This window comes from Acomys minous (genome assembly GCF_964271855.1).
Source record: "Acomys minous genome assembly, chromosome: 2".
Lineage (NCBI taxonomy): Eukaryota > Metazoa > Chordata > Mammalia > Rodentia > Muridae > Acomys > Acomys minous.
The window spans coordinates 13,686,966-13,699,438 of record NC_140484.1 but is presented as its reverse complement, the minus strand read 5'-3'; the positions used below and the strand labels follow the sequence as shown (position 1 = coordinate 13,699,438).

At 53.3% G+C, this 12,473-nt stretch overlaps 2 protein-coding genes across 2 annotated transcripts in view; one reads left to right on the top strand and one right to left on the bottom strand.

The window, feature by feature from the left end:
• PDCD11 (programmed cell death 11) overlaps positions 1 to 4,984 on the top strand; it is a 49,981-nt gene extending 44,997 nt beyond the window's left edge. The window contains exons 29-36 of the mRNA XM_084763046.1: positions 24 to 318; positions 456 to 572; positions 1,104 to 1,256; positions 1,392 to 1,639; positions 2,214 to 2,382; positions 2,739 to 2,892; positions 3,282 to 3,447; positions 3,850 to 4,984. Coding sequence (XP_084619172.1) covers positions 24 to 318; positions 456 to 572; positions 1,104 to 1,256; positions 1,392 to 1,639; positions 2,214 to 2,382; positions 2,739 to 2,892; positions 3,282 to 3,447; positions 3,850 to 4,021 — 1,474 coding nt within the window. The 3' untranslated portion in view covers positions 4,022 to 4,984. The remainder of the gene's footprint in view (positions 1 to 23; positions 319 to 455; positions 573 to 1,103; positions 1,257 to 1,391; positions 1,640 to 2,213; positions 2,383 to 2,738; positions 2,893 to 3,281; positions 3,448 to 3,849) is intronic.
• Positions 4,985 to 5,317: 333 nt separating this feature from the next.
• CALHM2 (calcium homeostasis modulator family member 2) lies at positions 5,318 to 12,085 on the bottom strand. Its single transcript, XM_084763332.1, has 3 exons — positions 11,653 to 12,085; positions 8,970 to 9,687; positions 5,318 to 6,262 (listed from the first exon to the last, which is right to left on the bottom strand). Exons 2-3 carry the CDS (start codon positions 9,522 to 9,524, stop codon positions 5,846 to 5,848), a joined length of 972 nt encoding a protein of 323 aa, XP_084619458.1. The 5' UTR covers positions 9,525 to 9,687; positions 11,653 to 12,085; the 3' UTR covers positions 5,318 to 5,845.
• Positions 12,086 to 12,473: the final 388 nt, after the last annotated feature.

Genomic DNA, 12,473 nt, shown 5'->3' with positions numbered 1-12,473 from the left:
CCCTTATTCTCTTCCTGCATTAGCGTGAACCCCCAGAAGAACCTGATAGAGCTGTCGCTCCTTCCCAGCGACACTGGGAAGCCGGATGTGTTTTCTGCCTCCCCAGAACCACCTCTTCCAAAACAAGAGGAGAGGAAAGAAGAGGCTGAGGAGGACCTAAAAAGAGAAGAACAGAAGAAAAAGAACCAAAAAAGGAAAGAGAAGATCCAGAAGGGGCAAGACGAGTTGGGGTTGTCCAGCCAGGAGAAGAAAGAGCCCCAGAAGTCACAGAGGACTGGGCAGGGCAAGAGAGAGCGCCAGGAGTCTGCAAACGAACAGGTAAGTCCCCTCCCCCAGCGAGGGTCGCTCCTCACCCATAAGAAGTGTTTGAGAAGTGAGCTGCAGCTGCCCAGCCTTCTCTCAGAATAGGCGCCGTGAGGCGGGAAGAAACTTCCTATCTTACCCCACCATTTCAGGAAAGGGTAAACAAGAAGCCAAAGAAGTCTGCGGTGCCAGAAGAGGAGGACAGTGGTGTGGAAGTGTATTACCGGGAAGGAGAGGATGAGATGGAGGAGCCGACGGTGCCGCCCATGGTAAGGGTCACCACTGAACTGGAGGGAAAGGGATTCCCTTGCCTTCCTTCCAGAGCTGTGCTGTCCCAGCCCATCCTCACCACCTCATTTCTGTAAAACAGAGGATGGTGAAGGGGGGGTCACATCAGCCAGGCTAGCTCCTGAGGACTGGGTGTGTTTGCGTGCTTATCGAGAACCGAGGGGACGAGGTGGGCAGGGGACGAGAAGGTTCAGCTGTTTGAGGCCGCGCTCCTCCAGGTGGAAGCAGTGATGCTTGAGTAGAGAGTTGTGTGAAGTCCCAGCCAGGGCAGAGCTCCTTCACTTTGTCAACCCCGGCCGCCCTCGCTATCTCTGTTCCAGACCTCCTGCTGCATGGGTGTGCGCGTGTCGACATTTAATAAAGTAATTGTCTAAGTAACTGATTTAGAAAGAGCGCTTTGAAGTCACTGTTGTCCCCTCAGCAGATGGAGGCCAAGGGGTAGGCTTTTGGTGTGACAGTAGGTGGGGGCAGGGAACAGCCTGGCCTTCCTTCAGTTTTCTGTGGCCCTGCAGGGAAAGCAGACGAAGCCCACGGAGGTGCCCCGGCTGCGGCTCTCTTCAGGCTTCATGTGGGACGTGGGGCTTGACTCTCTGACTCCAGCCTTGCCGCCGCCGAGAGGAGAGAGCTCAGACAGCGAGGAGGATGAGAAGCCCCATCCAGCCAAGGTGCTGTTCTTCCAAGGTTCTGCCTCTGGCAGAGACTCCTAAGGGGTCCCGACTCCTTCGCCCTCTTCCTGGGGTTCATGGGTTGCCCTCTGCGTTTGAAGGAGCAGGTGCTCACTTTTCTTTCTTCCATAACAGAGGAAGAAGGGCAAGAAGGAGAGGGAGTTGGAGCGGCAGAGGGCAGAGAAGGAGCTCTCGCGCATTGAGGAGGCGCTCATGGACCCCAGGCGGCAGCCGGAGTCGGCAGATGACTTTGACCGTCTGGTGCTGAGCTCCCCTGACAGCTCCATCCTGTGGCTGCAGTACATGGCTTTCCACCTGCAGGCCACTGAGATCGAGAAGGCCCGGGCTGTGGCTGAGAGGGCCCTGAAAACCATCTCGTTCAGGTCTGGGCTCAGGCTCTGCCACTGTGTCTTGGCTTACAGAGTTTGCCACCATGCCTCAGTCCTTCCTGGTCGGGCCAAAAGCAACCGTGCGTGGTCTTTTAGGCTAACGCTTTTAAGTGTAGCCACCTGAAGCACATCACTCATTTCTACTTACGGGCCTCTGTGATGAAATCACTATGGCAACATTTACTAGTCTTTGTGTGCCAATAAGGTTCCCATTGAAAATAAACAGAGCAGGGGGCCCTCAGCACTCCCCAGTGGGTAAGCCTGGTCTAGACAGAGTGGAGGTAGCTTTCCGAAGCTAGTGTAGAGGGCAGCAGTCTTAGGCTTTGTTTGTTTCCTTCACTGAGGGAGAGAATCAGACCCAAGATTCTGTTCCAGTTTGTAATCTGAGGCTTCCTTCCCAGAAATGGAGGGAGAAATCAGGGTGGCCCCAGATTGGCAACAAGAGATAGGAGAGAACAGGTTCCCCCTTGCAGTGAGCTGCACTTCCTGGTGGCACTGAGGATAAAATTGTTGCCTGGGTGTCCAAGGCTGAGTGATGGAACTCATGCTCTACCCACCCCGCCCCCAGGGAGGAGCAGGAGAAGCTGAATGTGTGGGTGGCGCTGCTGAACCTAGAAAACATGTACGGCTCTCAGGAGTCCCTGGCCAAGGTCTTCGAGCGAGCTGTGCAGTACAATGAGCCTCTCAAGGTTTTCCTGCATCTGGCGGACATCTACACCAAGTCCGAGAAGTTTAAGGTAGGGTGTTAGGCTCCGTGCCTAGGTGCCCTGGCCAGCAAGCTCGTAAGCAGGCCTCGGGCCAGCAGCCTGAGAACTCCACCTTCTGAGCTCCCTACTCTATCGCATCCCAGCCATATAGGGCCTTTCCCTCCTGCTTTCTCTTGCTAGTCTCACATCTGTCTTTATCCAGGGTGGATGTGAGAATACATGGAGGGATTACTAGGGAAGCTCCGGTGTGTGTCACTCCGTTGTGCTCTCCTGAAGGACCTCTCAGGCTCCTCAGGCCTCCAGAATTAGGAACTTGGCATCGGTGAGCCACGTCTACCTTCCATGAACATAGCCACTCTCTTTAGCTTACCATGTCTTTCCCACAGGAAGCTAGCGAGCTGTACAACCGGATGCTGAAACGTTTCCGGCAGGAGAAGGCTGTCTGGATCAAATATGGTGCCTTTGTTTTGGGGAGGAGCCAGGCGGGGGCCAGTCACCGCGTACTGCAGCGAGCGCTGGAGTGCCTGCCCACCAAGGAGCGTGAGTGCTCTTCCCAGTTCCTGAACATGCCCAGGACTGATAACCTGGAAGTGGCGATTGGCATCTTGTACAAAGTGGAGGCTCTTCAGACTTAGACAAGCCGGTGGTGTGCTCAGGAATGTTGCTTTGTGTGCTGGGCCCCAAAGGCTGGAGGAGCAAAGGCAATCTGCATTTCCTCTGTCGGCCATCACCTCAGAATAGGGGTGTCTGCAAGACTCCTGTATTTGGCTCCAAACCCACAATGTTCTTTTGAGGGTTTTTCCTTCTTATCAAATCCTAGAACTTGGCCCACAAGCAATGAATCAGACTAAGCCTGTCCCTGTAACATACTGTGCTGTGATGAGGGGTCCCTGGAATCATCTTGGCTCTGACCTGCCCTTTCTCCACAGATGTGGACGTGATTTCCAAATTTGCTCAGCTAGAGTTCCAGCTGGGGGATGCGGAGCGGGCTAAAGCCATTTTTGAAAACACACTGAGCACCTACCCAAAGCGCACAGACGTCTGGTCAGTCTACATCGACATGATCATCAAACATGGTAGCCAGAAGGAAGTCAGGTGAGGGGCGACAGACTGGGGCTGGCTCCTGCTGGCATGGGGTAGGACGGGCTTTGGCCATGTTGCTGCTGTGTAGCCACCCCATGGCAGTCCCCGAGTGTCTGATACTGAAAAGCAGCTTTGATGTGGCTCCCCTCGCCTGCTTGATTTCACCTTTCCAGCCTTTTTCACCCCAGCCTGGGAACCAGGAGCCTTGGGATCCCACGGGACTCACGTTATGCCTGGCTCTCAATGTTGCCCCCCCCCCCAACCCCTGCAGGGCAAGAAGGGTTGGAAGTGGGTAGATAGAGCAGGGTCTCATTTGAACCAATCTGTGGGCTGGGCTTCTGTCACGTGCTCTCATCTCATCCCTGTCATGTGGCAGGGACCCTGAGGTAACTGTTCTCCTGTTCTTCCTCATAGGGACATCTTTGAGCGGGTCATCCATCTGAGCCTGGCCCCTAAGAGGATGAAGTTCTTCTTCAAGCGCTACCTGGACTATGAGAAGCAGCACGGCACTGAGAAGGACGTGCAGGCTGTCAAAGCAAAGGCCTTGGAGTATGTGGAGGCCAAGAGCTCAGTGCTGGAGGACTAGTAGCCGCAGCTCCACTGGACACTGGGAACCATAGCCTAGGGACTGTTTACTTGCTGCTTTTTCTGCAGCGTATCTGCGGGCTGTGATGTCCATGGGAGGTAGACCTGGCTCGCTGATGCCAAGTTCCTGATCCTGTCAAAATTTTGAAAATTTTGAAAATTGTCAAAATTTTAAAAAATTCTTTTGAGACAGGGTTCTCACTCGATGGTCCTGGCTAGCCTTGAACTGAGAAAACCACTGCCTCTGCCTCCCAAATGCTGGGATTACAAGCCTGTGCTGTCATTTCTTACTATAAAAATTAAGTATATGTTTTTTAAATTTAGGGTGCTACAGATTGAGCTGAGGCCTTAAACATGCTAAGCAATTGTTCTTTCACTAACCCACACCCCAGCCCGTGAGGTTTAGTGCTCTTGTTTTGTTTTATGTAACACGTTACGTCTTCCTTTGCCTTTCCTGGGTTGCTCAGTGTTTTCAGGCAACAGGTTCTTGGGCTTCCAGAAAAAACAAGCATTCCTCTTTCGGGAGAGGTTGCCAAGTCTAAGAACAGAAGGCAAATGCCAGTGGATTTCATGGTCATGAGCCTGTTTTTCCCTTGGAAAGCTCTCAGTCCACACCCTAGAAGTGGGTAAGGTGTAGGAAGGACCTTAGATCCTGTAGCCTTGGGGTCCAGGCTCAGCTCAGCCTGTGCCATCTGCCCTGTTGAGGAGGCTGGGAGACTGAGATGGGAAGACATAAGAAGAATCCAGAACAAAAAACTGGAAAATTAAAGCTACTCAGGATAGCTGAAAGTATTGGTTGAACTACCTGGTCTGCCCCAGACTCGCCATGCACCATGGACCAGTGACCCCGCCGCCTCAAATCTGCCTCAACCCGGCATTTTGGGATGCTGGCACAGACCCTGATAGTTGTTACTGGCTTTTGGGGCGGGGCTTGGGCCTAAGGGGAATTAAAAGCTTTTTCTGACCCAGCCTAAAATGTGAGTTTTCTGTGGGATAGCTGGGCTGGATGCCGGAAGCAGAATAGGCAGGTGAGGGCATGAGGCTTTAGAGTGTGGAGCTAGTGAATGCAGGCCTGAGAGTGAGGACGAGCCGAAGGCCACTGGTTCACGGAGTGTTACGTTTTCGGCTGTGCCGCCTCTGACCAGGTTGAATCAGGCAACTCGCATTGCCCACCAGCCCTTTGGCAGGACAGGTGGCACACCTTGTATTGCTGCCACTTTTGTGGGTAAGTCCTGTCCCACTTCCTCTCACAATGGGCTGTATGCCCTTGTCAATTGCACAAACACCAGTCTAGGCCTTTAAAAGTAAGAAAAGCTTTATCAAAAAGGTATTAAATATATAAAATCAGGCCAGAGGTATACAATGGAGGCAGCTTTCTACCAGTACACCAAGGAGCTAGGCTGCCCTATGCAGTTAGACACAAATTAACTGCACAAAGTGTACTATACCATAACAGCCGCCCCCCAGTGGGTAGAACGCTGTCACCAGGCTCCACCAGCTGATGCTTCTCAGCTTGGAGGCCCACCAGAGATCACCCACATCATAGTTAAAGACCAGCTCTAGAAAAATCTTCCTGTAGCTGTGCACAGAGCGCGCTGGTGGCCATGATTTCAGCAGGTCTGGGAAGCCAGTCCTCCCACCCCTCCCGCCCCCCACACCCCAACCTCAGGGCCCTGTGGTCCACAGGATCTTTACCAACTACTAATTGTTAAAGTCCCCTTGGTCTATGCCCGAGAAAAATGACCTAATGCCGAGGTAAGCATGCCATGGGGGTTAGTTTGGGATTAGGCAGTTCCACTTGTGAAAAGAGCAAAGAAGCAGGCTCTTAAGGGGTGAGCAGCGCCATCTCCACATTGTCAGGGGCTGTGCCATTACCCGTCAGGCCCTGGGCCCACTTGTGCAGGCGGCTATAGAGCGGGAGGCCTTGGTTCTCACGGTACAGATAGACCCCAGTAATAGCATTCCACTGCGGGCGTGGCTGTGTGCCTTCCACCGGGAACTTGGTGACCAGCTCTTCATCATCTTTGTTGAGGGCCACAAAACCAAAGAAGCGGCGCACGTTGTTGGCAGCCAGCACCCTCGAGTGCACCTCGGCTGTGCGCTGGAACAGCTGGTCCTCGTTGGTGCGGTACTGTGCCCAATAGGCTTCCTGTCGGTAGCTGAGTGGTGAGCAGTAGTGTTTGAGGCACTTGGTCAGGAACACCAGGATGGCCACCACACCGATGAGCAGCCATCCAAAGAGCTGGTGAGGAAATACACGCAGGGCTCAGGGAGGGGCCCAGGGGCTGTCCAGACCTTCCCTGCCCATGGGAACAACCAAAAAAGATACAGACTGTTCTGTGGGCAAACAACTTCCTCTTTTCTATTCTCACCTACTCAGCCCACACACTCCCCTGTGCTTAGACTGCCTTCTGCCTTTTCTTTCCTTCAGCCCCAAGGGTGCACTGTCACTGGACTCCCTCAAACCCAGCTCAGGAGCTAGGAGTGAAGCTCCGTGTCAGAGAACATGGTTAGCAAGCACAAGAGGCTCCCATCCACACACAAAATAAAATCAGTTTAAACTGTGGGTCAGCTCTGATGCCATCTCCAAGGCTCCAGAGGCATCAACCCTACACAACATCATTACTTGTATATCTTTTGATCACCTGGGAGTGGGGGTGGGGTGGAGGGCCTGGAGAGATGGCTCAGTGGTTAAGAGCACTGACTGCTCTTGCAAAGGACCCGGGTTCAATTCCTGGTATCCACATGGCAGATCACAACTGTCTGTAACTCCGAGATCTGACACCCTCATGCAGACATATATGCAGGCAAAACAATGCATATAAAGTAAAAAAATATTTTTTTTTATTTTTTACTTTATTTTTTTGGTTTTTGTTTTTTTGAGACAGGGTTTCTCTGTGTAGCCTTCACTATCCTGGACTCGCTTTGTAGACCAGGCTGGCCTCGAACTCACAGTGATCCACCTGCCTCTTCCTCCCAAGTGCTGGGATTAAAGGTGTGCGCCACCACTGCCTGGCAAAAATAAATTATTAAAAAAAAAAAAAATAGAGCGCCTGTGTGCTTGCTTCACACCAGGAGGATGTAAGCCTGTTGAGGGCAAGGCCCTCTGAGGCACTCTTTGCCTATCACTTGTCTACAGACCTGTATTTACCATCTTCCATCTCTGACGCTTTTAGCCTAGATTCTGTTTCTCTGCTTTCGCCCTGCCCCACCCCAAGACAGGATCTCATGTAGCCAAGCGGGCCTTAGCACTCTGTGTAGCTGAGAACGGCTGTGAGTTTCTGGTCCTCTGCCTCCACCTCCTGGGGGCTGGGATTACAGGTGGCACCACACCTAGTTTATGTGATACAGGGATCAAACGCAGGGCCTCAGGTGTGCTTGGCAAGTGTTCTATTGACGTACATCTTAGCCTCACCTCTTCCCCTTATGTTGTTGCTCTTTAGTTTAGATTTTTGTGGGGGGGTTTGGGGGGACGGATGTATATGTATTGTGTGTGTATATGTTGGGTTGTATATGTTTTGGGGGAGTATGTATATGTGTTGGGGAGTATGTATATGTGAGTGCAGAGTCTAGAAGAGGGGATCAGATTCCCTGGAGCTGGAGTTACAAGTTGTGAGCCACCTGACGTGGGTGCTGGGTAATGAACTCCTGTCCTCGGTAAGAACAATACTCTCAGTCTTAACTACCAGGCCATTTCTCCAACCCTCCTCCAAACTGACCCTTAATTTTACTATGTAACTAAAACTGACTCTGAACTTCAGACCCTCCTATCTTTGTCTCCAAAATGCTAGATTACAGGCAAGATCCAGTACACTTTAGGCTCCTTCCTTCCTTCCTTCCTTCCTTCTTCCTCCCTCCCTCTCTTCCTTCCTTTTTAAATGTGTATGTGTTTTGCCTACATATGTCTGTATACTATGTGTATGCAGTGCCCTGAGAGGGTATAGAATCCTCTAGAACTGGAGTTACAGATGGTTGTGAGTTGTAGGTGCTGGGAACTGAACCCAGGTCAGAACAGTCAGTGCTCTTTTTTGGGGGGGGGGCAGGGGAGGAGGCAGTTTTTGAGGCAAGGTTTCTCTGTGTAGCTTTGGCTGTACTGGACTCACTTTGTAGACCAGGCTGGCCTCGAACTCACAGTGCTGGGATTAAAGGCGTGCGCCACCACTGCCTGGCCAGTCAGTGCTCTTAACCACTGAGCCATCTCTCCAGCCCCTGGCTTTGGTTCCTTGTATTTTCAAAGAGAGAGACCCTTTGTGCTTCTTCCTGTCTCTCTCAGCCTCTGCTTCTGGGTTCACATTCAGTTCAGATTGCTGCTTCTGGCCATTTTGATCGCTTTTCCCTTGACCAACCTCAAGAGAGGATACAGGGAAGGCCTGAGCAGCAGTGGCAGGCCTCCTGCTGGCCTGCCCCAAGAGTGAGGCTGACTCGGTGCTGGGATAGGAACACGGTCCTCCCTGGAGTCAACCAGGCTCCACTATCAGCTCAACACCCACAGCAGGTATTTCTGAGGGTGGCCTGCAGGGACCCATGCTCAGTCAAGCTAGGGTAAAAATCATCTCACTGGGTAGATTGGGAATGGCCCTGGGTCTTATGGGATATGGGATGCTTTCTTTGGGATTCCAGGTGGTGTTGTTCCCTTAATGCTCAAAACTGTCTCTAATGGCCGGAAGTGGAGCAGAATGGCAGAGCACCTTTGGCCTTCACCTGGACTTGGATGCAATACCCAGCACCCAAAAGCAAATCGGAGACACACTTCCTTGTAATGAGCTGACCCTTGCCCACAGAACACTAAGCCACAAACTAATGTGCTTCGAGGCCTGGCCCTGGCCATCTAGGGTATACCTGGAGAGTTGCTCATTTTCGCACTGGACCATCCATCCCATTGGGTGCCACCCCACCAGCTGCCACTGTGGGAGGGACGGAAGAAGACTGCCCTTCACAGAGCTCCTTACCTGAGACTCGTACTTGAGCCTGCGGCTGACCTCCTCCCGGAAGCCCGACAGGTTGGCAGGGCCCTCTCCGCAAGGGAACCTGGCTAGGATCTCCGTGGCATGAGCTAGGGGGAAGCCTTCATCTCCAGCTGTAAGCGAAGAGGGATCCACAAACTCACTGAGAGCACAGACGTAGGCCTCCCCTCGGAGCAGGGAGATGACGGACCAAGTGACAGGAGCCACGGCGGCGCGGCCCAGGATGGAGCTCAGGAGGAGGAAGTTGGGCGCAGCGGAGCAGTTCTTGGCCCTCCGATACTGGCACTCGGCAACTAGGTTCCAGGTGTGGTTGTTGAGGATGACTCCGATGAGGAAGAGTGCGAGAGCAGGCACGCCAATGGCTGTCAGCCCATACAGGTAGTTCCGGGCAGGCGAGCAGGGGCAGTGGAAAGCCACCACGGAGAACAGCTCCTGGCTGCCCACTGTGCCCAGGGCCACCAGCCCATTGAAAATCATCACATCCTTGCTCTTGAAGAAGAGAGACAGAAAGCGGAAGTTTTCCGCGATCAAGGCCGCCATGGTGACTAGTGAGCTAGGGATGGGATGCTTAAGAGGAGGCAGGTGAGCACAGAACCGCCAATGGCTTCTGGTGAGACTAGGAAGGAGCGCAGGCAGGAGGACGTCGGTCGGCAGAGCATGATTATGCCATTTTGTCGCCTACAGTCGGCTAAACTGGTGCTTCCTGTGAAACACAGATGACTGATAAATGTTTGCCTCTGAGCACAGGCTGAGGGGTGCTGCTGTGATCAAGCAGGTGGAGAAAGAAGCAGCTCAGGGCCTCGATGGAAATGGTGGCAGCCAGGGTTGCCTAAGTTCCTGCCAGGTGGCCTCAGTTGGTCGCCATGTTACCCATCCTCAGGAGTCTTTGTATGGTAGCCTTGGTATCCCCCCTAGCATCCCTGTGCACCCCTATGCCCCACCTCAAGCACAGAGAAGGATGCAGCTTCCTCAGGGTCATGTGCAAATAAACGGCAGGCCTCAGATTTACGATCACATCTCCCTGCTTTGAATATTTTAAAAATCTTTCTGCCACCAGACGATTAAGAATGGTTGGTGGAGGCCAGACAGTGGTGGCGCACACCTTTAATCCCAGCACTCGGGAGGCAGAGGCAGGCAGACGTTGTGAGTTCGAGGCCAGCCTGGTCTATAAAATGAGTCCAGGACAGCCAAGATAACATAGAGAGACGCTGTCTCAAAAAAACAAAACAAAACAAAAGAATGGTTGATGGCACTGGTCGTCTTGGCGCACGCCTTTAATCCCAGCACTGGAGAGGCAGAGGCAGGCAGATGGCTGTGAGTTGGAGGCCAGCCTGGTCTACAAAAAGTTCCAGGGCAGCCAAGGCTACACAGAGAAACCCTGTCTCTAAATACAAAAAAAAACAATGGCTGGTGGTATTAGGTGATATGAGATGATTTCTTTCTGGGATTCTGAGTGGTAGAAATCCGCTAAAGATTTTGGAGGGTGTGGTGTGGATAAAAAAAATTAAAAAAAAAAAAAGAAGCTATAGGGACTCTCCTGGTGGACACAGGACAGACAGGAGGCGTGGGTGGGGAAAATCTCATCCTCAGGCAGGACAGAGTGTCTTGCCTGAGGCCAGCCAAATCTGGAGGAGCCAGGTGAGAGTTTTGACTCTGACTTGAGAATACTTAGAAAGAAAGTGGATAAAATAAGTCGGAGCTAAACTAGCTCCCCCTGTTCACACCCCTTCACGCCTTCCTTATCCAGCAGCCTACACAAGCTCTGCTCCAAAATGCCAGAGACCTTCCACACCAGCCAGACACAGGCAGCCTCGGTGGGATTCAGCCCACTGCACCTAGTCAGCCCTCCCCTGAGTCATGACAACAGCCATAATGGCCATGGCTTCAGGCTCTTTAGAAGTTTAGCCTCAAATCCCTTCCCTTCCCAGGCTCCACCCACACACCCAGAGAGACAGGCAGGGTGTGGTCCCATGTCCACCCCCATCGTGAGAGTGAAAAAACAAAACCTTCTAGGCCAGAGGAAGCCTGGAAGTGGAGAGAAAGGTCAGGCTGTGAAGAGAGAGAGGGAGGCCCGGGCTGCCTCTTTCTGTTTCGTGTTCACATCCCTTTTCTGGTTGCTGCCTCTGCCAAGGATGCCAGATGGGCACAGGTGGGGAGGGGGGGGAGGGATGTGGGCCCCAGGAGGAGGGAGGGATGTCTGACTCCCCAACTCAGAGCCCAGAGCTCCTGAATATCCCTGGAGGGAGGGAGGGACCTCATCTGGGGGGGGGGGGACCGCATCCTGTTGCTGTCAATAAACAGGCTAATGGCCACCCCGTGTCTCCCTTTCTCCTCCTTGGTGGCTAGGTACCCATTCGCTCCTTGTAGTGGCCCTGGGTTTCTAAACCCACATAATGTTGGGTACAAAATGCCTGATAGCAAAAGGGATTGCAGGGGGGTGGTGAGAGAGAGAAGGTACTAAGCAGAGGCTGGTCCAGGCCATCTTCTGAGATTGTTTTGCCAGGGGCTTCTTCCCGGTGACAACCAGGAAGTTAGGGAGGGGGGAGTGGGAGCAACACTTCCATGTCTTTCCAGGGCTTCTGTCTCCAGATAACCCCTGGAGGCTGGCTGGAACCAACCGGCAAGCTCCTTTAACACCTGCACACCCCAGGGAGGGGCCCCTCCTTACCTGGGCATGGTTGCAGGCATCAGTGGCATTGCTTCCTGGTGGAGTGACAGCAGTGTGGGCACCGCAGACGCAGACACCACCGGGACAGGCTCCAGGCCACAAGGCAAAGTGTCCTCACGGGGGTGGGGGCGGGTGGCTCACTGCCAGCTCCGCTTTTGCACCAGGGGCCAGGCTGGGCGGTTGAAAGCAACAGAGCTTTGGACGAAAACTCCAAGCGGCTACAGATGAAGTGCAGGCAACTGCGGACAAATTTAACTCCAGAAAAGGAGAGAAAGAAACAATGGCATGGAACTTTCTCGCCGGCCAGCGAATGGAAAAACAGCCTCCAGGCGCCAGGCTGAGGAGGGCGGGCTGCTGAGGGCGGTGCAAGACAGAGGAAGTAGAGAAGCAGCCTCGGATGCTGCGTCCTGTCCCAGCCCGCCTCTGGCCCCCGCTGTAGCTGGCCCTACCCGCCCTGCCTCGACTCTACCCTGTGCACCCCTCGGGGGCCATCTGGGAAGGTCTAGACAGGAGCCAGGCAGGGCCCTCCCGGAGTTCTTGCCCAGGCTTGCCCTCCAGGCCTGTTTGAAAAACATCCCCCTTGCTTGACACCCACCTGGCAGATGCTGCTGGAGATGCTACAGAGTCTGGGGAGAGTAAGTGCTCAGAATTGATGGTGATGTTCCATTATACAAAAGGTCAAGACCCCGGCCCACTCTGCCCTCCTTTCTCTGAGCATCCTGCCTTTGTACCAGCCATCTCTCAAAAGATGGCTCTTCCAATCACAGTTCAGCTAACTCCCAGATACTGCCCCCATCCTCTGTACAGCTGACGACAACTCT